At 34.2% G+C, this 23,777-nt stretch overlaps 2 protein-coding genes across 19 annotated transcripts in view; one reads left to right on the forward strand and one right to left on the reverse strand.

Moving 5' to 3' along the window:
* AMPdeam (AMP deaminase) overlaps nucleotides 1–23,777 on the reverse strand; it is a 47,175-nt gene that overhangs the window by 7,849 nt on the left and 15,549 nt on the right. For 5 of the 13 annotated variants that reach the window (XM_031982571.2, XM_031982570.2, XM_031982576.2 and 2 more), the window contains 3 exons: nucleotides 22,066–22,180; nucleotides 19,344–19,518; nucleotides 2,552–2,705 (listed from right to left, as the gene is read on the reverse strand). In XM_031982571.2, the coding sequence (XP_031838431.1) occupies nucleotides 2,552–2,705; nucleotides 19,344–19,518; nucleotides 22,066–22,180 (444 nt within the window). Of the gene's footprint in view, nucleotides 1–2,551; nucleotides 2,706–13,235; nucleotides 13,755–14,441; nucleotides 14,457–14,569; nucleotides 14,783–19,343; nucleotides 19,519–22,065; nucleotides 22,181–23,777 lie in introns of those variants that run through there. The other 8 variants (XM_031982573.2, XM_031982572.2, XM_031982579.2 and 5 more) reach the window with 5 other exon arrangements.
* LOC116429536 (uncharacterized) lies at nucleotides 3,433–12,932 on the forward strand. 6 transcript variants are annotated; one of them, XR_012999773.1, is made up of 5 exons: nucleotides 8,687–9,077; nucleotides 9,747–9,953; nucleotides 10,138–10,208; nucleotides 11,228–11,300; nucleotides 11,427–12,915. XR_012999773.1 is itself a non-coding variant. In XM_076372428.1 (5 exons), the coding sequence occupies exons 1-4, from the start codon at nucleotides 9,024–9,026 to the stop codon at nucleotides 11,251–11,253; spliced, it is 318 nt and encodes a 105-aa protein (XP_076228543.1). In that variant the 5' UTR covers nucleotides 8,687–9,023; the 3' UTR covers nucleotides 11,254–11,300; nucleotides 11,427–12,923. The 6 variants fall into 6 exon arrangements, 1 of the variants encoding a protein (XP_076228543.1); XM_076372428.1 differs by lacking the exon at nucleotides 10,138–10,208 and adding an exon at nucleotides 10,257–10,287 and having other exon boundaries at nucleotides 11,427–12,923; XR_004235532.2 differs by having other exon boundaries at nucleotides 8,920–9,077; nucleotides 9,747–10,208; nucleotides 11,427–11,549; nucleotides 11,605–12,480.

The following is a 23,777-nucleotide window of genomic DNA, read 5'->3' on the forward strand; positions in this document are numbered from 1 at the left end:
TAATGGAGATAGGTGTACAAACTTTGGGAATTTATTACGTTCATCTGAATCACGAAAAAGAATGAAATAAATATATAGGGTGTTTCTTTTAATCAAATACATGGAATCATTCTTTTGTGGGTGTAGTGTAGTGAAAGAAGATTTCAAGGTTAAGTCATTTTTTTAATGGAATATATACGTTCATAATGATGTTCGTTAAAATACATTTAATGGTATGTTACATAAAATTATTTTGAATTGTAGAAGGTGCAAATAATATATAGTATGACACTTGTTAAAAAAAAAAAAAAACAAACATATGAATGGGAGAGAAATTTTTAATATATTCAAAATTTTTTAATTATTAAAACTTGAACATACATAAAACTTGATTAAAAACTGAATAACGTTTTAACAATGTTTCCAATTCATTTCATATTTCGTAAGCGTCCTAATCAGTTCTAATAAATTGCTGCTACCATAATTAAATCAATACGTTCCTACATAAACTGTAATGTATCAATTGTCTTTCAAACGAATCGCATTGGAATGAAGGTCACAAACAAAGAGAAACGACAGTATCTTAGAAATTAAAGAGCTTCTGATAGCATAACGGAACTTGGAAGTGGTAGCGGAAGAGGGTGATAGTTGTTAACTAAGGTTTCCTCTGTAAAGCAGCACTGTTAAGGTTTCCTCTCATAGAAACTACGAAAAGGCAAGATCGGGTTTACCACGTAACACACATTGTGTAATCACGCTCACATTTTTGCATAATAACTAAGCTTAGCTTCTGGTTTATGCTTTAACCGGTTACTGCCTGAAGGTTCTTTGGGTTTTCACTTCAGAAATGATTGCCTTTCATTTTGTTTGTTTTTTTCTTTTGTTATTTAGTAAGTTTTGATTTGGAGTTACCTGTAACTAGTCAAATACCTTCCTCGCATTTATAAAACGAAGTGTTTAATAAACTCAGTTAAATAAGCTCAATTGAAGTTAATGAGGAAGGTTATAATCATAGTTTTTTTCAGGTGGTTGGCTACCTGTTAATTTTACTGCAATTTAACGTGACTTACTTAACTGACATTACGAATAATAATAGTAAATAATACTTATAGGAAAATGGAACGAACCCTTCACTACTATTATTATACTATTCAAATATATATAACGAACTTTCAATGAATCATGTCTTTAGGTCTTTTCATTGCTCCCATTTCACTACTTTCACATTCAATTCAAGTGAGACACCGGGTACATACGTTACATATTAACGCGTTTCTCCAACAAAGTCAGTAGCGATCAATATTACGTACGCGTGCCGATAGCAATGATTTTTTTATCAACGTGAAATGTTGATGATTGCTATTTAACCGATATACCACCGATAAGAGATATATATGTATCTCTTATCAGATATTTCTACAAATTCGATTGTTCTACCACTTAAGGCGGATTTACCTTCACGCTTTACTGATGCTAAAACTCAGCAAGCCCCAGGAAGAACAAATTTATCTTTCTGAGTGCTTAGAAACTGAAATAATTTCATTTTACACCAATAGTCTGTACACCATGTTCTCGATTACAATAATTACCATTAAATTATCGAATAATTGCATTTTTAACCCTCTTCAAAGTCTTTCCATCCTAAATCTTCATCATTTTCTGATCAAATATCGATATTTCTGTTACATTTGATATATAATGAGAAATTATAAGTAACTTAAAAGAATCAGAATCTCATTTCTACATTCAATCTATACATATGTTACACAAAATTTAACCCTTTGCCGACGAAAATTTGTTTAAACGTCTAAAACTCTTTCCATAAGAAACCGAATGAAGAAAGAAACAATATAATAATAAGAAATTAACCTACTTAGATTAGATCTTCTTATTAATTTCAATCAAGCTCAGATCAGACGCGAGTGAATTCTAATTCAACAATTACGTGTCCCGTTGGTCATATATTACACAAATGTGATTAATTTAGATTGCCTTAACTCTTTCGGTCACGAATTACTTTTTCCTGAGTCCACTCGAATGCGCCTTTAGTTTTACTTTGTGATAACAAAATTTGATAAGAGTAGTCGACACCATTGTCGAATAGAATCCATGGTTTTGATAATATCAGGACAACGTCAAATTTACAAACAATAAAATTTACCGAATTTAGATACACCAAACATTCATTTAGTATGTCATATGAGGACGTCATGACCGAAAGGGTTAATTCAGTTCAATTCAGTATTTCCATGGTTTCAGTACACTTTCTTAAGAAAGAAATAAAATAATAGGGAACAGAGAAGAAGAAAACCACGTACAACTCTCTCCTCATTTGAATAATGAAATCATTCATTTGCAGCATTCAATTTTAGACATGAAAGCCAGGAGTCGTAATTGCAACAGTATTCGACCGCAAAGGATTAATATTGAATATCAAACTGTATAATTTTGCTGCGTTGGTTTAAGTCTAAACTGATAACGCATAGAAGGGGTTAATCCTGTAGCAGTAATGAAATTAGCGTATTCACGGAACGAGAACGCTAATCACGAAAGATTGAATATTTTTACGTACTCCGGAAGTATCTTCCCCGGATATCGAAACTCTCTGAAAGTGTGGCACGAAGTCATTTTCCTCGAGGTTGAAACTATGGTCGATGTCATCCGGTACACCAGGTCCGAGCGAGGGCTCATAATGGCTACGGCGTTCCTCTAGATCCTTGGCAGCTCTGAAAATAATACGATAAATATGATTTTTCTCTGGTATTGGAAACGTAACACGAAGAAACGACAAGTTACACGTTGCCAAGAAGAGAGCGGAATAATTCCGTCTCGATATTATTTAACACATTGTTAACCGGTAATTTTACACGGAAGCAATCACGTGTCACCGGTTATTACTCCGGTAATTAAATATGAAAGTGAGACAATTTGAATAAATTTCAATAATGAATTTAGATGAAACTTTGAATATTTTACTTTTGCAATATCTTATATTTCCTGCGTCTCAAAAATTGAAATAGCTAATACAGACGCGGACGCGAATTAACTCGTGACCGGTCAACAATGTGTTAACATTAGAACTACCGAGCATTTCATAAGATTAATATGTAATCTTTATAAAAATTGTAACAGTGGATTATTTTCAGTTCCTTCGGATATTCATTATAGTATTCATGGGAAATTACTTATTTTCAAGGTTATTTGGAATATTCAATGCTATTAAGATATTAATAATTGCGAAACAAAAGAATCGAAAAGATTCAAGTGTTAATAAGATAACAGATGTTTCTCCGAGAAATTATTAAAGGAATTGATTTAGTAATATGCAAACTGAAATATAAATCAATTCAAGTCTGAATACATGCACTCTTGAAGTTTCTATAGAGGAATTTTAAAAGTCAATTTACGTGCTCGGTAGTTTCAGTGTTAACAACGTAAGTCAACGATCATCGGTGAAGAGCGAGAAGGACCAACGAGACGTAAATTTACTAAATTAGTAAATCGTTATTGAAACTAAAAGATGTTTCAATTTTTCGTTGTATTGCTACAAATTATTGACACGTTAGTGATGTATTGCTGATGAAAATGAGGTAGAGAATTATGCGGATCGATTTTTGCAAAGGTAAAAATAAGGCAAACCAAAAGTCGTACAGTGTATTAGTAGTTTGTATATAGATATATCATACATCACTTTAAGGACAATTAAAAATCGTTAGAAATTCGGGGATGTTGTTAACTTCAGTCACTTAAGATAATCATTCGAGTCAAACTGATAAAATCTTCGGAATCGTTTTTGTAATCATGATACCTGAACTGATTCGATTTAATCTCCTGCCTTATGATTAATTTCACCGCTAATTTCACTATACTATTTCAATCGTTTCTAAATAAATATTAACTGTTCGTCGAAAATATAATTTGTTCACTATGAATTGAGGAGGAACTGAGGAGGAAAAACTGAGGAACTTCATATTTAACGCTTTGCGGACGAAGATTGTTTGAACTATACGGAATCTTCTGCAGATTGTGCCAAATTATATACTGAATGCTTAAACAATAGAGAATGAGGAAACCATGCACTGCTTTCTTGCTGTTTCAATAGTTAAATCATTTGTTTGCAACTTAGTATTCCGAACATGAAAGTTTGGTGTCAGCAAAATGTCGACGTTCGTCCGCAGAGGATTAGTAAATTCAATTTAATGTTAACATGTTTCGTGGAATGAAAAGTGTTTTAGAAACATTAAGAAACTATTCTTTTGAAAATTTCAAATCAAGTCCAATACGGTTTAAAATATATTTTTATTACGATGGAGATATTCCCATCGTCCTCATTCCAAGAGCAGATCGAGAATATTTTTAATATTATCGGGATGTTGTAATTGTGAGCTCTTTACCATTGTGGGTCTACCCTTACGTACGCCCTTTTCAGATAATCATTTCTATAACATTTCATTAGTACATTTGATTACTAGCTATCGTCTAATGCAGCCTACGGACCGTTTTACAAAAACCTTTGGTAGAAAAATAACGCTTGATTACACTGCCTTCAACTTCGTTTGATATTATCCATTACTTATCTTATGAAATAGTATTCTTATCTTCCATCATTGCTTTTATTACAGGCTTCAAGGCTGTTATTATTTCAACATACGTTCAGTACAAACATATTTTACGATCATTAGAGTGCAGATACAAGTGTCTCTATATTAAATTAAATTCGGAATAAGAAATATGGACATGAATTGTAAATAAGCATAAGAAATAAGAGTTTAAGCATATTTAATTTGTAACTGCATTTTAATGAGAATTATCGAATAATTGCATTCTTATCTCTTTGTATTTGGTCGTAAATAAGCATAAGAAATAATTCAATTAGAAATAAGAGGTCAAGCATATTTGATTTGTAACTGCATTTTAATGAAAATGGTACCTCGAAATGCCTTCGAATTATCGAATAATTTCATTCTTAACTCTTTGTACTTGGTCGTAAATAAACATAAGAAATAATTCAATTAGAAATAAGAGGTTAAGCATATTTGATTTGTAACTGCATTTTAATGAAAATGGTACCTCGAAATGCCTTCAAAACATATCAACGCTAAAGGTTATTATTAAAAATTGTATGAAGGTGATTGGAGTCAAGTTTGATTTTATTTTCACGGAACAATTATTGAAAAATTTCAACATATTGTATTTTATTCTTTGATTAAACCAGGCAATCAGTGATATTTGCTACATTCTTTTTGCCACGCTGGACAATCGGTCGTTGACGAACCGTGGCTAACGTGTCTCTCACGTTAAGAAGTTCTTGGAAATAGTAACGACATCCAATTATAGACAAAGTGTCCCAGATCCTGCGCGAACGAGGGAGGAATTATTTTATCGTATTCTGTTGGTCAATACATGGTCATCCACGGTCACATATAAATTTAAGGTAGGCGAATAATACATAAACATAACGTGGGCACAAGGTTGAACGTCACATTTTTAAACTCGTAAATATAAAGTACCTTCTGATAGCAATGGATAGCTTGAACATGCCTGAAAGAATTGGCAAAAAAAGCACATTCCTTTTTACCATTTTTACAATTTAGACTTTCAGTTAACAGTTCACAGCACAGTGATTAAAAGAATTTTGTTTCATTATCTTTCGATTGACAATTTAACAGATTGCCTCGAGAATTTCGAGCGTTTTGCTATAGTGATTAGTAATGATGGTATTACAGTACTCATATTACGCTATCATCTACCTGCTTATGTTATTAAAGATTCTGATTCAATATCAATTTTCTTATTGTCATTGTTTTCAAGCAATTTCGAAGCTCCGGTCATCAGTGAGCATAATGACAGTCAACGTGTTAAACACTAAAGAGACAAACAATACAGTGAAACGTAATAAAACTATCCGTACAAAATGTATACTGTGAGAAGATAACAATGATTACTTAGTGAATATGTCATTTTTATGTTGACCTACAAAAACGGTCGTTTCATATTGTACGTGAGTACAATACGTGAACATGTGGAAGATAATCAAAACAGACAGTCGAGATGATGCGCATTAAACGGTACAAACCATGCCTTTGCTAGTTTTCGTATTCTCTCATTCGCAATCAATACTTCGCATCCTCAGAGTTAACATATTCGAAAGGAAACGTCAGACAATGAAATCAACTAATAACTCCATCTCTCTAGATTCCTATGATTTCAACATCTCGTGTATGTAAAAAACATTCAGTACGAAGCACAATACAGATTGATATCTTTGAATCATTCGTTTGTCAGTTAACAGTCAACGTCAAATAACCAATTTACTCGAATAAACAACTATTTAACACTAGAACTACCATGTAGCACAAAATGACCAGTTTCTAACTGCTTCTTTTGCAATTCCTGCAATGGTACAGATTCTTCTTTGAAAAATGACTAATGAAGCTGATTTAGTAAGGCCTAAACTGAAATTTAAACCAATGCAAATCTTAATAAATCCACGTTTGTAGTTTTCATAAAGAAACGTGGAAATGTCGGTGGTTCTAGCGTTAAGGTAATCAATGAAATGAATTCTTGTGTGTCGAATATTGAATTTCAATATTATAATTATCCTTTATTAGTAGTAAATTGATCGATCTATTCATTGAAGTAATTGATTTATTCAAATAACTTACAATTATAAAAATAATTTTGAACAAAAACGAGTTTAGAAATCCGCTAATGAAAGTATAGGGAGAAGAGTATGAATATAAACAGAAACGTATGTGCCCCGTCTTAGATTTCAGAGCAGTCTTATCAGCAAGGCTATCTAGCAGACCATGTTAGACACGAGATTATATAAGAACGAGGTTTGAAACATTTAGTGACTGCGAGTAGTTACGAGAAAAATGTTACTTTAATAGCCATCTAGTGGCAAGTACTGAAAGTATCGCTACTTATTTACTGATTCAGCAAATATTTTTTCGATAGACTACGCCAATGCATTTCTTTACACACATGGAAAAATCCTTCTGTTATCGATGGCCATTTTCATTTTAAACAGTCCAAAAATATATAATATCCAACATACGAAGAATGTATAATAACATAAAAATTCTACAAACGTGATCCTTTGTTAATTTTATATTTATGTACATGTGTTATGTTTTATAACAATGTATAAATACAATTTATATGAATTCTTACTTGAATGATTATTTGTTTATTCGTACGGTTTGTATTGACTGTTACGTATATTCTTTGTTAATTTTATAAAGTAACAGTCAATACAAACCATACAAAGAAACAAATAATCATTCAAGTAAGAATTCATATAAATTGTATAGAACCTTATTCAACAGGTTATTTATTTGTTACCATCGATTGCAATTTCATTCGGTATTCGTATCTTCCATCCGTTGTCCGAACAACATTTTTCCCAACACTTCTGGACACATATATACATTGTGCCAAGTACCTCGTGGGTATTGATTATTCTTAAAGGAAGCGGCCGAACTTAAGAAGAATGTTCCAGCGGAAATTGTTAAACAACATTGGGAAAATGCAAGAGTACAGAATCGAAAATGATTCGCTTCCATCATGCAAGTTCGGAAGGTTCGTTATCGTAAATATTCAAAATGGCTTCTTCGTGCAAGAATACGACGTTGCGTCGTGAACTGCGTAGCGTGGGGCCATATCTTTCTCGTAACAGAAAGAGAGTACTCTAAACTGTTCAACATCGAACTCTTTAGCAATGTGTACATATCTTTGTGTTTCTGTAGATTAATTGAACGAAATCGGAATTAAAGGAGTATTTACTGATCTCATTCAAGTTTAATGGACCATATATGCGTATACGGTGTTCCATTTTAACTCTTTGCACCGCTGACGCTGAGTCCTCACTGGATTTCATACAACAATAAAATTTTATATTTAATATTAAACTTCCTGTAATTCATCACTATGTGAAATGTCGAAATAAAAGTTTTGTTCCCTAATTTACAGTTAAGTGACGTTCAAAAATTATTTTTTCTTTCGAGTTTTTTTCGAGTTTCGAGTGGAAAAGGTTAATCTTTACACGTGATTACCCCTCAGTTGTTCCTTAAACAAGGATTCCAGTATTTAAACCGTTAAAGGATACTTTAAGTGGAATTTCTTAGAGCTTTCTGTGGACACACAATGGACCCGAGTCTTTTCAAAATGGAGGCGCAGTTTTTCTGTTAATAACGTGGCGTGACTCGAGGGACCCAGCAAGAAGCTAAGAAGTATAGTCAGAACTATTTCACCATCATTGAGTGTAGAACACGAACACTTGTACGATCCACATATCTACATGAACTAGGAAAATTCTTCGTTCTGCTAAAGTTCAGCCGTGGCTGATAACGAGTTAGTTACTTTTTTCTACGAGCCATTCGTGTGTTCGAATGACAACGAGTTTCTCTTGGCGAGCAGCGTGATTCGGGGTGAGCAAAATGTAACATTAAAGAGGAACTCGTTGGCCGGCTCTTGAGACTACAAAGCAAGAACAAAATGTGTCCCCGTGAAACCCGTAATATCACGTCCGTGGATGTAAGGGGAAACTGGTTTTAAATTCTCCGCGTGAATAGGCGCGTAACTGTATGTTTCGGTAATCTTGCATTTGCAATTCCGTTTGCATTTAAAACGGAAAATGTTCGAGGTCTCAATTAAGGTACGTCACTTCGTTGAAATTTTTTGATTGTGGCTTGTGTCGTGTTATCAAGAAATGTCCATATTTTTAAGTAGACGTATTCGTGTGAAATAGAAACGCGCTAGGAAGGTCCACATGTTATCTTATCTGAACCTGTTCTAATAATGCAAAGTATGTTACATCATAAATCTCAGATAGTTTAAGTAAAAGTGAAATCTTATCACGTTTTCGTTGGTGGTAAATATTAAAACAATGATAAAAAAGGGAATAAATAATATATAAACATCTGATTTTGTATTAATGCTTAACATTGCACGCTAGAGTGATTTTGTTTCGTTTCTCATCGACGGTTAATTGCCGGCTGACCGTGAATAACGAGTTTTTTCGTTTCGAGGAGCTCGCATAAATGGTGGAGATATCGATCTACACTATAAGAACGATGACAAAGAAGGGGTGGAGGGTGAGTATGAATGCATTAGTTCCAGTGGAAAATTCTTGCGTATTCTGGCAAGGCGTAACGAAGTCCTTAAAGAAATTTTAATCAGGAAGAAAAGGCTTCCGTGCCATTTAACAACCTCCACTAATCACCTATTCAATTCATTACCATTTTTTAAGATTTAAATGTCTCACTTGCGACATTATCGGTTAAACTTCTTCTTAAAAACAATTCTCCCAACATTTACCATTATCACTATACACCTGAGTTTCAACGTGGAAAATCAAAAATAAGAAACATGTATATTTCACATGTTACATTCAGTTAATTCCGAATAAAATCTAGAAGCCAAATAATCATTTCAATAAATGAAATTACATTTACGTTTATTTATTGAATAGATGATCAATATTATTCACCATCGTACATATAAATGATGTCTTTCTTTTAAACAACATTTCGAAGTGCTGTATTCCCATGAATTCTAAAAACACTTAAATAAATCTCCGATGCCCGCAATGGCTGACTTCGCTCCTTTGTTACGCCTAACTCAATAGTGCTTCTTGTCACGTGGTACCTAAACCAACGTCGTCGTAGAACAATGTTGTCTGTATATGCAGTCCTTCGTATGCTACATCTGCTAATGAATGATAATACAGGAACAAAGGGGACTGAAAAAATTCTCATGTTCAGCTTACAGAGAGTGTCATGCTTAGTGTCTCGAATTCCTTGGAAACAGAAGCGGGGCACAGGAAACCTGATTTACTCGCGAGCGAAGCTAGAATAGCGAGGCCTTCGGATGTCAGTCATTATAACGATGAGTACCTACGCGCTAGAGGAATGGCGGCACCGAGAGTCATGTTCAGACTGACTCAGGTGCAACTTCTGCTTGAACGTGAAGTGTGTAAAATTATTAGCTACCGGGCAAAGTTCGCGCGGAGTCTTAAATCAAAATTTAAACGCGGAGAACGTTTTTGTAGAATAGTCTCATGTTATTTCATACCAACGGCATAAACGTAACTTGCTGCTAACACCAATTTCGTTCGTTGAACTAGTTCTAGTGTAACGAATGAAACTTCTACAGATTATCATCCTTGACAATTGAACTGTGGTACTGCGAGCTGGAAATTAGCAAAATATAATTTCAAATTATAGGTAAAAGTTTAGAATTATTTATTTGATAAGAAGAAACTTGTTTTTTAGCTACGAAGCTTATCAACGAAGAAAAGTAGAGGTAAAAAAGCTTCTTGAAATTGTTACAATTAGATCAATTTTAGTCTTGAAGGAGATCGATAATATTTATCTTTGATTTTATACAATTTTTGGTTTTGCTAGCATTCAGTTTTGGAATCTATTTACAAGAATTTGAGGGGACTGAATAACTTCTCACTCTTAGTTTCTTCCTTGCAAGAAGAAGATTTAAAGATCCCTTTTCTTTTGAGTGCTGAATACTCTGGAATATTCTTTTACTCATCCGAAGGTCGATGAATTATGTTAATTCGTACGATTAATTAACTTGTTATTAAATTTTAATTCCCCGGTTTCACCGAATCGAACGCGTGAAATCAACACTATTTTTTGATTGAATTGAATTTTGAACTTAAAATTACTTTCCAAGTTTAATCATACATTCTGAATTGACTTCTCGACTTTCCCAATAATGATTATAAAATTCACTATAGGAAACGTCCAAAATTCAATCGAGCAAAAATGATTAGACATTAAAAACTTATAAATAATTACTTGAAACTCATATATTTGTAATACTCCTTCAAAAAATAAATAATTTCCAACAAAAATATTATTCTTATAACACTGCAAATTTTTCACATATTTACCGAAATTAACTGCAGCCCAGTGAGAATCATGTATAAAAATACACGCCCACAGCGCACAAATGATTAATTACACGTTCGCTACCAGCGTTTATTTCGGTGGGCACCACCTCAATTGAAATATTTCATTCAATCCAATAAACCTTCTAAACAAAATATCGAAAGCATCAAACTGGAACGAGTTATTGAGTTCCCGAATATAACGCCGTAGTTTCCAACTTTAAATAACAATATCTATAAGATTAATTTCATTTGCCTTCTGTAAAGCATAAGATTGCGCCCGTCACAAATATGTGACGTTGATAGCGAACGTGTTAAGGTCCGAGATCTTTTATTCAGTTACAGTCACGCACGAAATGATCTGATTCGCCTCGGTCTACCCTATATCTGTTACAGTGGCAAACGGATAGAGGTCAGTATCGAATCGGACTGCCTGATTCACTGTCAGTGGTTGCACAAGATTAACCGATGACAAGCGGCTTGTCTTGCGGTGCGGGACATGTTTCCGCAAAGACCGATTGTACTATTTTGTTTTCAGCGTCTGTGCGACCAGACCGGGATTCACCGAGACCTTGCTGTAAATCAGCTGCATTTCTAGCCGAGAATCAGTTACTGGGTCATCTGCAACAGCTGATTACGACATAATTCCTTGGGTCGAAGAGTATGTGTAAAAAAAGTCAGTTCGAAGTTGTAAGTGTTGATGTGACATTTTTCAGGAGGAGGAAGAAAGTTACCCAACATTGCGTGGAACGATATGTCACAATGATGTCATCTCTCAACGTTATCGGTATTATGGAGGACTGCTATTATTAATGATATACTTGCGAAAGGAAAATCGCACTTAAATTATCTACTACAGCCTGAGAATGGAGAAAGGAAATTTTTTAATTTTGGGACTTACAGTGTTCTTTTACAAGAACTCTTTAATTATGGTGCATTGTGCCTGAGCAGAACTATTGTTCCGAATATCTCGGATCAATAGTTTTGTAATGTTACTTATTAATTTCTTTTCGATGGTTGCGACGGTTTCGATATTTCGAGACAAGCCATTGTCTGATAATTTTCTTCCCGATTGAACCGGGAAGAATCACTTCAATGTTAATAATTTCCCGGTAACAAAAGAAATATGCATATTCACAGAGAAATTCAATTTATTGTAAAGGTTAAACATTCATCGACGGGAAACACAATTGCCTTCCGACTGACGTGAATCGAATAATATCAACATTTATTGAATTCAATGTACAACCTTCGTCACGAGTCTGACACAATATCATAAAATAAGGAGTTGAATTAATCAATTGACACGTATGAAACGCAATTTAAAATCTTCGCCGCGTGTTCGACTCGATAGCACAAGGGAAACGGTTACCTTGAATTTGTAAAGTATTTATATAAAAAGGTAACGAATTATAATTCGAAAATTATATAAATAACGAACTAAATTAGAAAAGAATCACAATAAACCACAACGAAATTCTCATTACACTTTCCTCCAAATACACGTGCGTGCTATTCACGCAAAAGAAAACCATCGAAAATCGTATAAAACCGAACGTGTCAACAATAAACGCATTAAAGTAACATGTCTAAACAACCTGTACTATTCACTACTCCATTACTAAACGCAACGTAACGAAAGCAAGCGTTCGTTCATCTCGATCACAATGTTAGTAGCGATTACGCAATCGAATACAGAACCGCAGTGAACACGTGGTCGAGGGTGGGACGCATACTGAAAAACGTCCCATTAAATTCACACGTGAACGTCATCATTGCAGAAGCGCTAAACAGATTAAAAGCAAAACTGCTGTAATCTAGTATAATCCTTGCTAACTGAAGATTCTACGTTGCACAGCATCAACTTTCAAATTTACTCAAATTTCATCCACTATCTCCATACTCCGTGCAGAAAATTAAAATCTGACGTATACTAAAAAAGAACAAAAGAAAGGGGTAAAAGGAAGAGATAACATAAATTCGTTCACAGTTGCAACTAATGGATTCCCTGAAAGCGATGACAACTCGAGGATAAAGTACCGACCGATGTCATTCCACTATACTTGAATTTGTCACCGATAAACTATTAGCTCAGCCGCAACAAGACTAATTAAAATATGTACGGGTATATTAAGATCGTAGCTGGCAAGCGTACGCCATCGAAATATCTCAGGCTTTATCCGTGAAGGATCAAGCTGCGAATTTCGACTTTATTTTAAAAGCGATATCGAGGCGATGAAAATAATCCAATGACGAGACAGGCACCGCGATCGAAACTATTTTTACTAGCGACCATTGCCCGTCAAACTGTACACGTAATCTTGATTACCGCACTATGTTAATTTACCTCAAGAGTATTTTATTATCCCTCAGCCATCGTTTCGATTCGTTCGCACCAGCGAACATGTTACGGTATCCTTCTTGTTCGTTACTTCTCTTGCATACACACGTTTAACTATCGCCCCAAAAAAAAAGAGGGAGGAAGCGGAGGGGTGGAGGACGAAACTACCCGGTTTCCCTGTTGCCACTGTTATTCCTCTTAGTCTCGTCTTACTCCGACCACAGAATTAAAACTAAATCGCTCGCACGCGATATTGGCATATCGTTTTCATGTACGCCTATGTTTTCTTTTTCTTTTTTCTGTTAATTAGTCCATGTTACGTATCGTGCTCGCCAATCCCGTTTCATTCATTTTTAGTTCGGAAGTTGTATGCCGATAAGATAATTTTAATTAGATTATCGGTCGCGCGGAGCATTTCTGCGAACTGCGGAGAAAGGACTCTTCCCACTTGTCGTGCTTTACGTTATCGAAATAAGTACCGGCTAATGTTCTACGAGCGCATTCGCAGCCATCATTCACCCCTTACTGGAACAGACAATCGAAATCGTTCGTTGACGTTCGCACTCGCTGTACCTCTACGTTTAGGAGCACTCGTGACAAATGAATCGTTTCCAATTTATAGTGGAATGATGTAAGAGTAAACGGTGAACGTAACGCGCACGGATCGATAGGTTCTTTCGATTAAGAGAATTTCAATTGAACGATTCATTTCCGTATTGTTAACGCTATCCAAAAGTGTAATCTGGAATAGAGTGTCGTAGATCAAATGAACGACTCGACGAAATCAACGAAGTCGAGGATACAACTTCGAAAACCGCATCCGATGCGACTAATCCGACGAACTCGAAGACTCGGTAACTTAAACCGAACAAGCTATAGCAAGTACCACGACGTAAACCACCGGCGAATCGCACCCCGGTGCAGATTGAACCAATAACCGGCGACACTCGAGGAACCGAACGAGAATTTTCGAAATCGTACGAACTTCCAGACTGCACCGGTTCATTGTGTCGAGTGCAATACGCGTAAACTACATCGACCCGGCGAACAAACGGAAAGATATGATACCGGAGAGTCCGCGGTGGAAGAAAAACAAAATTAATCTCGTCAAGGACAGTTAATTGCAAATCACAAAACATATTTGTCAATCGGGATTCGACGAAGTCGCTCGGAGAAGCGTTCGTCGCAAAGGGGAGCAACGGAACTGCGTACAGAAGCGTTTTTTTCCTCGTGTTCCAATCTCGTCGGGAAAGATTGGGAACGTTTTTCGATTAATCGGAGGGGTACAACAGCGAACGCAACGATTCTGAAGCATGAAAGAATGTAGGAATCGAACAGACCGACTCACACGGCCTAGCCTCGGGGATACACTAGCCGCGAGTTCGGAAAAGGTTATCGAGAACCGATCGCCGTTGTTGCGTGCGCCCACGAGCACAGTGTGCCGTGGCTGTGGACCGGAAATGATTCGCGGATGATCTCGCGCAGTGCATAACGCGTTGCACGTCACCCCGCGCCGACTATCGCACGACGACTGAGCAGGACGCGGCCGTCAGGGCCATCCGAGTGTAAGCCACCCCCTTCCTTCTTCGTGCGCGTGTCCCCGTGTTATCGAAGTCCGTGCGAGCACTGGCGAACATATAACGCATCCCCCGTCAATATGACCGTTCGCTACATTCGAGGAACTTCTACTTACGCCGCCAAGGAAAACCGTATTTGTACGGCTGGGTCTCCTGTGGCAGCTTTGCGCGAAAGAGCAACAATCTGGAGGCTCTTGATGGTTCGCTGTACCTTTCGATGCGACTTTCGCTTGTGGTTTTTAGCTTTGAGCAGGGTACACCGCGGATTGGAAACTTATAGCTGTTTCTGTCATTTATGGTTTATGGGAAAAAATACAGGAAGAAATAATAGTACAGTATGTTGGCGAGGGAAACCGTAGTTGCGTGGCTGGGTCTCTTGTGGCAGCTTTGCGCGAAAGAGCAACAATCTGGAGGCTTTTGATGGTTCGCTGTACCTTTCTCTGCGACTATTGCGTGTGGTTTTTAGCTTTGAGTAGGGTGCACCGCAGATTGGGGATTTGGGGTTGTTTTTGGTATTTATGGTTTATGGAAAGAGGTACAGGAAGAAATGATGGTGTACGTTGGTGAGGGAAAGCGTAGTTGTGTGGCTGGGTCTCTTGTGGCAGCTTTGCACGAAAGAACAACAACCTGAAGGCTTTTGATGGTTCGTTGTACCTTTTCATGCGACTTTTGCTTGTGGTTTTTAGCTTTCTTTCAGTGATATGCAGCACTGATTGGAAACTTAGAGTTGTTTCTGTCATTTATGGCTCGCGAAAGAAGATAAAGGATGGAATAGGAATAAAAAGACGAAGCATAAAGTAGCAGTAAAAGACTGACGTAAGAAAACCGTTATGAAGAGAAAGTAAAGAGAAGTGATAAAAAGATATACTAAAAACTAATAAAAAACAAGATGACATGTAGAATACAATCGAACCTCGGCAACTCGTAAAGTTTCTTCATTCTCTTCCGCTCCGCGATAAAAATCTCTATAACTTGACGCACAAAAACTCTGTAACTTGTGATAAAAGAATATTCAGAACTCCAGTATAGACAATATTCGTCGAATAAAATGAAAAAATCCTAATGAACATAGGCTGAGAAATGAATACTTTCAAAAATTATAAACAATTTTTTGTTTCAGTCAACGTGACTATATAATTTGATAGTTTCTGGAGCTAATCGCATTGTGTGCAAATACTGGATTTCCTATCTTATCATTATACGTATCACAATACAGGACTACCATAATCATAATATTATTATAATCAAGGAAAGAAAAAATGGTCGAATTGTTAGTCGAATGATTCCAAGAACATGAGTTGTTTTAGCCGAAACAAAAAATTATTTATAAGTTCGCGAGTACTAATTTTCTATTTTTCTTTTTTGCAGCACGTAATGAATGCTATTTATTTTAAAAGTTATAAATATTCTTTATTATTTTCCTGCAGCAATCGAATTTTCGTTTGCTAAAGCCCTTTACTCAAAACCTCGATAAGATGAAATCTCTACAATTCGAAGATCTTGATCTTTTTCTCCTCTCATTATATAACAAAATCTTCATTAAGGAAATGGAAAATTATTCTGATGAAAAAGATAGAACAGATAATTTTAAATGAATGAACATTAATAATTCTAATTCTATCGTTTCTCTTGGTAATCTTGAAACATATTTTTTGTTACATCTACTTTATAAATCTTGAGCAATTTTACAGTTCATAGAATTTTCGTTTGAAGTTATTTTACTTCACTGTGAGGGCTGTAATACTTCGTATTTTCACTGGGTAATTACTCTTCCAAGATAAAATTCTTATTAAGAAGAGAGGAAGTAATTCCAACGAATCGAAACGAAGGGAGTCTTGAACTTCCATTCCAAATAATATTTAATTTCAATGAAACTTAATAATTATTATTCAATGATTGTATAGTACGCACCAACTTGGGATATTACAATACAATTTCTTACAACAATTACATTCTTCTAAATATATTTCAGTTAAAAGAAGAATTCTCCATCTGTATTATTTGTCTCACCTTGGAAAATTCATTTTCAAAAACTGATACTATAAACATTCACAAGGAGATCACTTTACGTAAAGAATAAATAACATTTTCTTTTAGCTTGCCTTTTCTACTTATCGTGAATACCAATGTGAACGTGTTGCATAAAGTTTCAAATTCGATCATCCTGAAAATACAAATTTCTACGAGAAAATTTTATTCTATGTTTTCAATTTTTTTATATAAAAATCTCATTTTCTTCCCAGTAGCACTACGATTTCAGAAACACCCTGTAGACGAGTATCAGACTATGTCTACCGAAGTCAAATTTTCCTTCGTGAAATCTTCCATATCTTAGCAGACCATCGAGAATGATAAATTTTTTATCTGAAGTGTACCAATTCATCATTTATAATTAACGTTTCGAGAAATCAGCAGTTGTATAAAAGTATTTAACGATAAGTGGTTAGTCCCGTAAAACGAATGATGCTGCTATAAATAGACCGACGCCACTTTTTCCCCGAAAAATTTGCATCTGTGTGAGAGCTCCATGGCACTTTGTCGCAAACTATGTGCATCTCGATGCGGAAATCGGTTACTGGGTCATCTGGAACAGCTGCGTGCGACGCAGTTCTTTGGGTTATGTTGTGCCTGTGTATATGAGTGTGAATTATGCTCTTCTATGCAAACGTCTCGGATTTGTTCAGTTTTATAACTGATGATCCGAAAATGGAACAACAATTTTTTTCAAAGACTTTTCTGAACTTTTGTCAATAATAATCCGTGAAACTTCCAAGTTGTATCACACAGATACATTTATTTTAGAAGTTACTGTTTTAGTAGCGTAAAGTGGGGAATGATTATACTTAATGTATAATAAAGAATTTATTACTTGGAAGATTTGTTTAAATTGAACGGTACCCATCAAATTCGGAACAGTTTAAGAAAGACTGCAAAATAATTTGATAGAAAAAAGCAGCGGAAGCAACAAAGAGTTACAGAATTGTATTTTAAACTTGCATGGATAAGATTAAAAACATTCTTTCTCCTTGTGTATTGTTACATTGAATACTTCTGTTAAGATTTCAGTGAAAAACTAATTACTTTGAACAATGTATGTAGAGTTATATAATTTTACATACATCTTAAACGTTTCATGAAAATATTGATACTCATTTGAAACCTCATTTTTTTGTATATATAAAAAATTAAACACAATAGATGTGAAGATAATAACAGTAAGTAAATGTGCTTTATTTTACACTTCATGACATCACACTTGGTACTTTCCTCTGTAGTTATTAATATACAAAATTCATTTATTAGATTCGATGATTCAGCTACCGATAGATGATAAGTAGATTCTTCCTATTTGCATTTACTTCCATTTTCTTACCATGAGAGTACGATAATTGATACGATTGTCGTGACATCTCCTGTATTTGCCACTAGAGGGCTACGAACACAACACTTTTCTCGCAACTACTCGTAGTATCACCATTTTGAACATATACAATCCTCATTATTCCTTATTCGTCTAACATCTAAAGCATATCAATTTTACCTTTTAATGTACTGAATCAAGTAACATCACAATTTCCTGAAATTATAATAAAGTAGCTCTGAATTGCCAGGAATGATTGCAATTCGAAAACAGATATTTTGGATTCAATTCCTGTTCACCTAAAACAGTTCCCATTGTAACATTTTCAGAAGCTTTCTCCTATTTTTCAAATTAATTGCTACGTTCAAACATTTCTGGCACATATGATAAATTATAATATCGATCATTAATCAATTAAAATCAAGATAATCTACACGAAAAAGCTCTAAGTATTCACAGGACACATAAGCACTATCTGAGAAAAAGATCGATCAATATCTCGCGTCTAGGATAGGGGCTGTTACGTTGCCTTCGCTGATGAAGTCACTAGCGGAGCCAAAATGAAACCTACTTTTTCCTTTCCACTTTCCTTTCTCTCTTCACCGTTCCCAATTTCATTACAGAAGCTAAACGATGATCAGCGACTATTCAACAGTTTTAACTATGTACAATCTTAGACAGTTTCGTCATACATTTAGAATGCATCAAATGAGTATCGACAATTTAATAAAATATCAAATGGTTACGGATAAATCAATTAGATATTAAAAGAATATCAGGTAATTTCAGGGAAGGTTCAATCATCTTGTATAAATAATTGATACAATCATTATTACAACTGATGTTTCTCAATTTATAGTGTTAATTCTCGATTATTTGGTAAAGAAACCATTAAAATTTTTCTTTTTTTTTCACTTGAATACGTTTCACAGAACATATGGCCATCTTCCCTGCAATTACCCTGTACAGTTTCGTAAAGCATCAAACAAGTATTGATTTTCTGTAGTATCAGTATTGATTTGGTACTACTACACAAAGTATCGGTATTTGAAATACCAATTTATCTTAACATAAACCAAGCATTGAAAATATATGAAAGTACCATATCTACTGATACTTTCCCCATACAAATCATTGATTTATTTTAATCTACGAGTTGACAACAGTTTCACTTACTTGACAGTCAGTTGTCTCTGTATTAAAAGTTTCTTCTCGATTTGTTCAATTGGAAATTGCGGAACTTCGTAGGGAGCTGATATCTCATTAGGTAATTCCTGTGGTGCGAGTCTCAAAGAAGTTCCACCAGCAGCGGTTCCGCTGCCTTCCAAACCAAACACTGGACTCTCACTTCCTATAATGAAAATTATTTCGATTGTAGTTATCGGGTAGCGCGTTATAAAGCCGGTTTTTAAATCCTTTACACTCGAGAAACGAGTTTCAATCACCATTTGATCCAACACAGAAAGATTATAAAATTTAAAATTGCATATCACATTTTATATAATGTATCAACGCAAAAACATTCGAATGAAATAGTTCTCTTTAATTTATGTAAGATTGTTCATCGCGTTAGTTGCAAAAACATTCGTCGATTTCATCAGAAAATAATGAATATTTATAACGAGAAATATTCTCGAATGCAAAGGATTAATAGAGCACATAGTTAAAATTATATTACAAATACAATTTCATTTAGTATTTCAGTTAAAATTATATTACAAATGTGATTACATTTAGGATTTCAGTTAAAATTATATTACAAATATGATTTCATTTAATATTTAAAATTCATCTATTAATAGGGCACATAGTTAAAATTACAATACAGAAAGATATAGTATCGACGCCTAATAAATGACGATTTAGGACCAATAATGGCCTTCGAACAAGACTAAAATAACAATAGCGTCTTTGGATGGGTGCTCAGACAAACAAGATCGTAAACACGATTAGTAATTTACTAATTTAGAATTGTATTTAACTTTTCGTTCTACCTTTAGGCGTTGAATTTTTCAACATATTTTCGCGGAGGGAAAGCAACGGTATTTTATTTTATTGTACCGTCTGCGCGTAAATTGATCGACAATATTTCATTATGGCCTCCGCGAATAAATCATCGATACTTTATGACAACGTACTCACGCAAATTAAATAACGACGTTTCATAATGTTCTCCACAAACGAATCTCGACGAAATTTTACTATACCCTTCGCAAATGAATTAACGACGGAACTCGAATGTAGCGCAGGTAGATTTCCAATTCACATTTTACGCAATATTTCGGCAACATACGAATGATGTTATTTTAAGTGAAATAGTTAGCACTTCAACGATCGTAAATTTTATTTTAGAGTTTATCATCCATTCTCGGAAAGCTCTTTTATGAGCTGTCTGTAGGAACAAACGAACTTATTCTTGTAGAGCTAATAGAAACATCGCCATTTCAACTGCAGTGTTGTAAGATTTAGCTATAATATAATATTTATCTTGTATTATTGTAAGAAATATGCTTCACGGGACAATGTACTGAAAGGCACAAGTTCAATTTCGTCAAATATGATTATGTAATACATGATGATAAAATATCGAGAGTCTCAAGGTCAAAGTAAAAATCTTACATTGTAACTATTAATCTTTTCATCGTACTGAATTTTAAAGGCAATCTGCGAATAGCAAATGCACAGAATCTACAGTTTATTAATGTGTAAAAGAATAAAGATTATTTCTAAAAAAAATTGCAAAGATCGTGATGATATACTCTTCGTCCAAAAAAAGACACTGCGTAGGGTAAAGACTGAAAACACAGTGACTCATACTTCTTTAAAGGAGATAAGAATGAAGCCAGATAAGAACACTTGACAAAAGATTCAAAACTGTGAAAAGAAATGTATATTAAATTTAAAGAAAAGATACAATTTTACACGTGTGGGAATCAAAGAATAAATTAGTCAAACAATTAAAAAAACTTGTTCAATTAATACCAATGCGAAATTATTCACGTTTCATTTCTTTAAAAACGAAGCCCCAAATGAACTCAAGGTATTTTTTTATCATGCCTTTTTTGGTTGATCCACCAGTTGCAGCATACCGTTTACAAAAAGATTCTTTGATGTCTGGGTATTACATTTGTTTAAATAAAGCCAATTTGCGACGAGAATATATTTTTCTACTGTATGCAGATGGCATTTAATCGTTCGCATGCACGGCGCATTTTTCTTTTCGTCGTGCAAATTTGTGAGAATTTTCAGCACAGACATAAAACGAATCTAATATCAAAATATTTAATACTTTGTTATCTGTTCGGACGTGACTTTTACCCTTTGCGGTTTGGATAAAACCGATACTCTGCCAGTTTTCTTATAAACTGCATGCGTTATCAAAATAGTCGCCGACGTTTTATTGAAAAACTAAGTCTCAGTTTTGTATCATTATTATAATACCTATAGTAGACCATTAAATTTGTAAAATACAAAAGAGTTCACATTAACGAGTGTTCATGACGCTTTAACTTCATTCCTACCATAAGGAATCTTGTAATTAGTCAAATCAACGTTTTCCTTATTTTTATTTCTATGGAATAATCTATAAAAATGAGAATTTAAATAAAAATCCACGGTCTATTAATTATTATTTCCTTTATATGTATAAAATGTTTACTTGGAGTCATTTTCAAATGCTAATTGAAGAAAAGAAGTAGTTAAAAAATCCTTCCGAAATTACAGAAGTCATATGTTTTTAAGGAAAACATAATTTCAATATAGATTGATGGGAACATGTTTGAAAATTACGACGCGAGGAATTGTAGCATACACTTTTTTATTTGTATACTTATAAACTACGGCTTTCATTGTGATAAAAGCATTACTTAACATAAATATAGAGCGTACAGAAAATTACCATTGTTCTTTGCCTGTTTTGTTTTTTGCAACCATTCCGTTACGGAGTTTCGCTTATACCCACTCAAGTACTCGGTATCATTATCCAGTACCATCATGTGGATCGTTATATCTGTCTGAAAATATTTTCAAATCGGAAATTATCCAATTCATTTCGTGTTTTATTCAGAATTCAAGATTGTCGATCGCCTGCCTTAATTGCGCTTCATTGTTCGCGGTTATTAAATTGTATCAATCGATTGTTAATCGCATTCGACTGAAATCTTCATTAGACAATTTAACCTTTAAGATTACAGAAAATAATTGATATATTTTTTAATTGTTCGTATGGAAAAATTAGGAAACTTTAAATAAAGTATATTACTGGGTCAAAACTTTATTTATTAATATAGCTTTGGCTAAATAAACATCAACTTTCAATTATAATATATTACAAATGTTTATTTGATTAAAAATAATTTATAAACAATCAATCTCTTGAATAGTGTTAAAATATTAAACGATCTCCAAAAATACAATTTAAATTATAATGCAAGAAACGTTTATTGAATTGAAATTTTCAGTGAATTATATTTTGTACTACTTGCTACTGATGATGAATTCAGTAGCATTTCCACCACCAAATTCTCCCTTACCTTTCCTTTTCAGGTCCCTTTCTTTCTCGGCCAAATCCACCCTTGACGTATTGTGTACATCCGCCAAAGGAAGTTAAGTACAACGTTTTAATTAACGTCTTATTAAGAAGAATTGTTAAAAAAAAATTATTTCAGTAGCGTACTGTTATGGCAGAAAAGAAAGAGACAGAATAAGAAAGTTTTAACTAAAAATCCAATTATTTACTACAGTGAAACGGAAAATATAGATTAATAATGACGAACATCGTTAAAACATATAGAAATGAAAGAAAAACAAAATGAAACCGATCATGATGAGAATTATTATTAAAATTACAAAACAGAGCTAAAATATATGGCAAACGAGAGTTCTTTTAAAAGAAATTCGAATCAATGGCATTAAAGGCAAAAAATAGTTACGTGCATCAGTGGAAAATTGACAAAACGTATTGAATTTGCTAAAAAATTTATTTGCAAATATGTAAAAATTCGGTATAAGAGAATCTGCGATAAAAATGAACACTATGTATATCGAAGAAGTTCGAGGAAAGTCAAATAAAATAACGACGATGAAAATGCCCTTTGAGATTTAAGGACGCACCATCCTTCAAAGTAGACAAATTACAATTTAAAGGTGCTTCGTTCCCAAGGATACTGTTTTATAACCTTATTCAAGTATAATCATATAATTCTTATTTCAATCAAAAATACGTAATAGCATTTACTTAAATTCTAAAGATGCGAAAAATATATGATTTTATTTCACACGTAACGCCATTAATATAGACACAATATTAACCCTTTGCACGTGAAGGTTTTTCACTGGAAATATTCAACATTTCCCGGCGAGACATAAACGACATTGTCTAAAACTAATTTAACGATAATCCGAAGATAAATTAAGCAACAAAGCTATTTAAATATTTCACATAGCAATACAAAGTTTCATTTAGAATATTAAATATTCAACTTCAAAATTTTGCTGTATCAAATCAAATGATGCCTCTCAGTCACTCTCGAGTGCAAAGAGTTAAGGCTCAATCTCAGTACCGTTCAAAATCTCGTAAATCTGTCTACAGAAAGTAATTCTAACATCAAG

The sequence above is a fragment of the Nomia melanderi genome, chromosome 1 (assembly GCF_051020985.1).
Source record: "Nomia melanderi isolate GNS246 chromosome 1, iyNomMela1, whole genome shotgun sequence".
Classification (NCBI taxonomy): Eukaryota; Metazoa; Arthropoda; class Insecta; order Hymenoptera; family Halictidae; genus Nomia; species Nomia melanderi.

What these genes read in the sequence shown, in the direction of transcription:
- LOC116429536 (XM_076372428.1), top strand. Translation starts at nt 9,024, where the DNA reads ATGGTGGAGATATCGATCTACACTATAAGAACGATGACAAAGAAGGGG. An exon ending in AACTTCTGCTTGAACGTGAA is followed by an intron (nt 9,954 to 10,256) that starts GTGTGTAAAATT and finishes CTTGTTTTTTAG; the next exon opens with CTACGAAGCTTATCAACGAA. An exon ending in ATCAACGAAGAAAAGTAGAG is followed by an intron (nt 10,288 to 11,227) that starts GTAAAAAAGCTT and finishes TCTTTTATTCAG; the next exon opens with TTACAGTCACGCACGAAATG.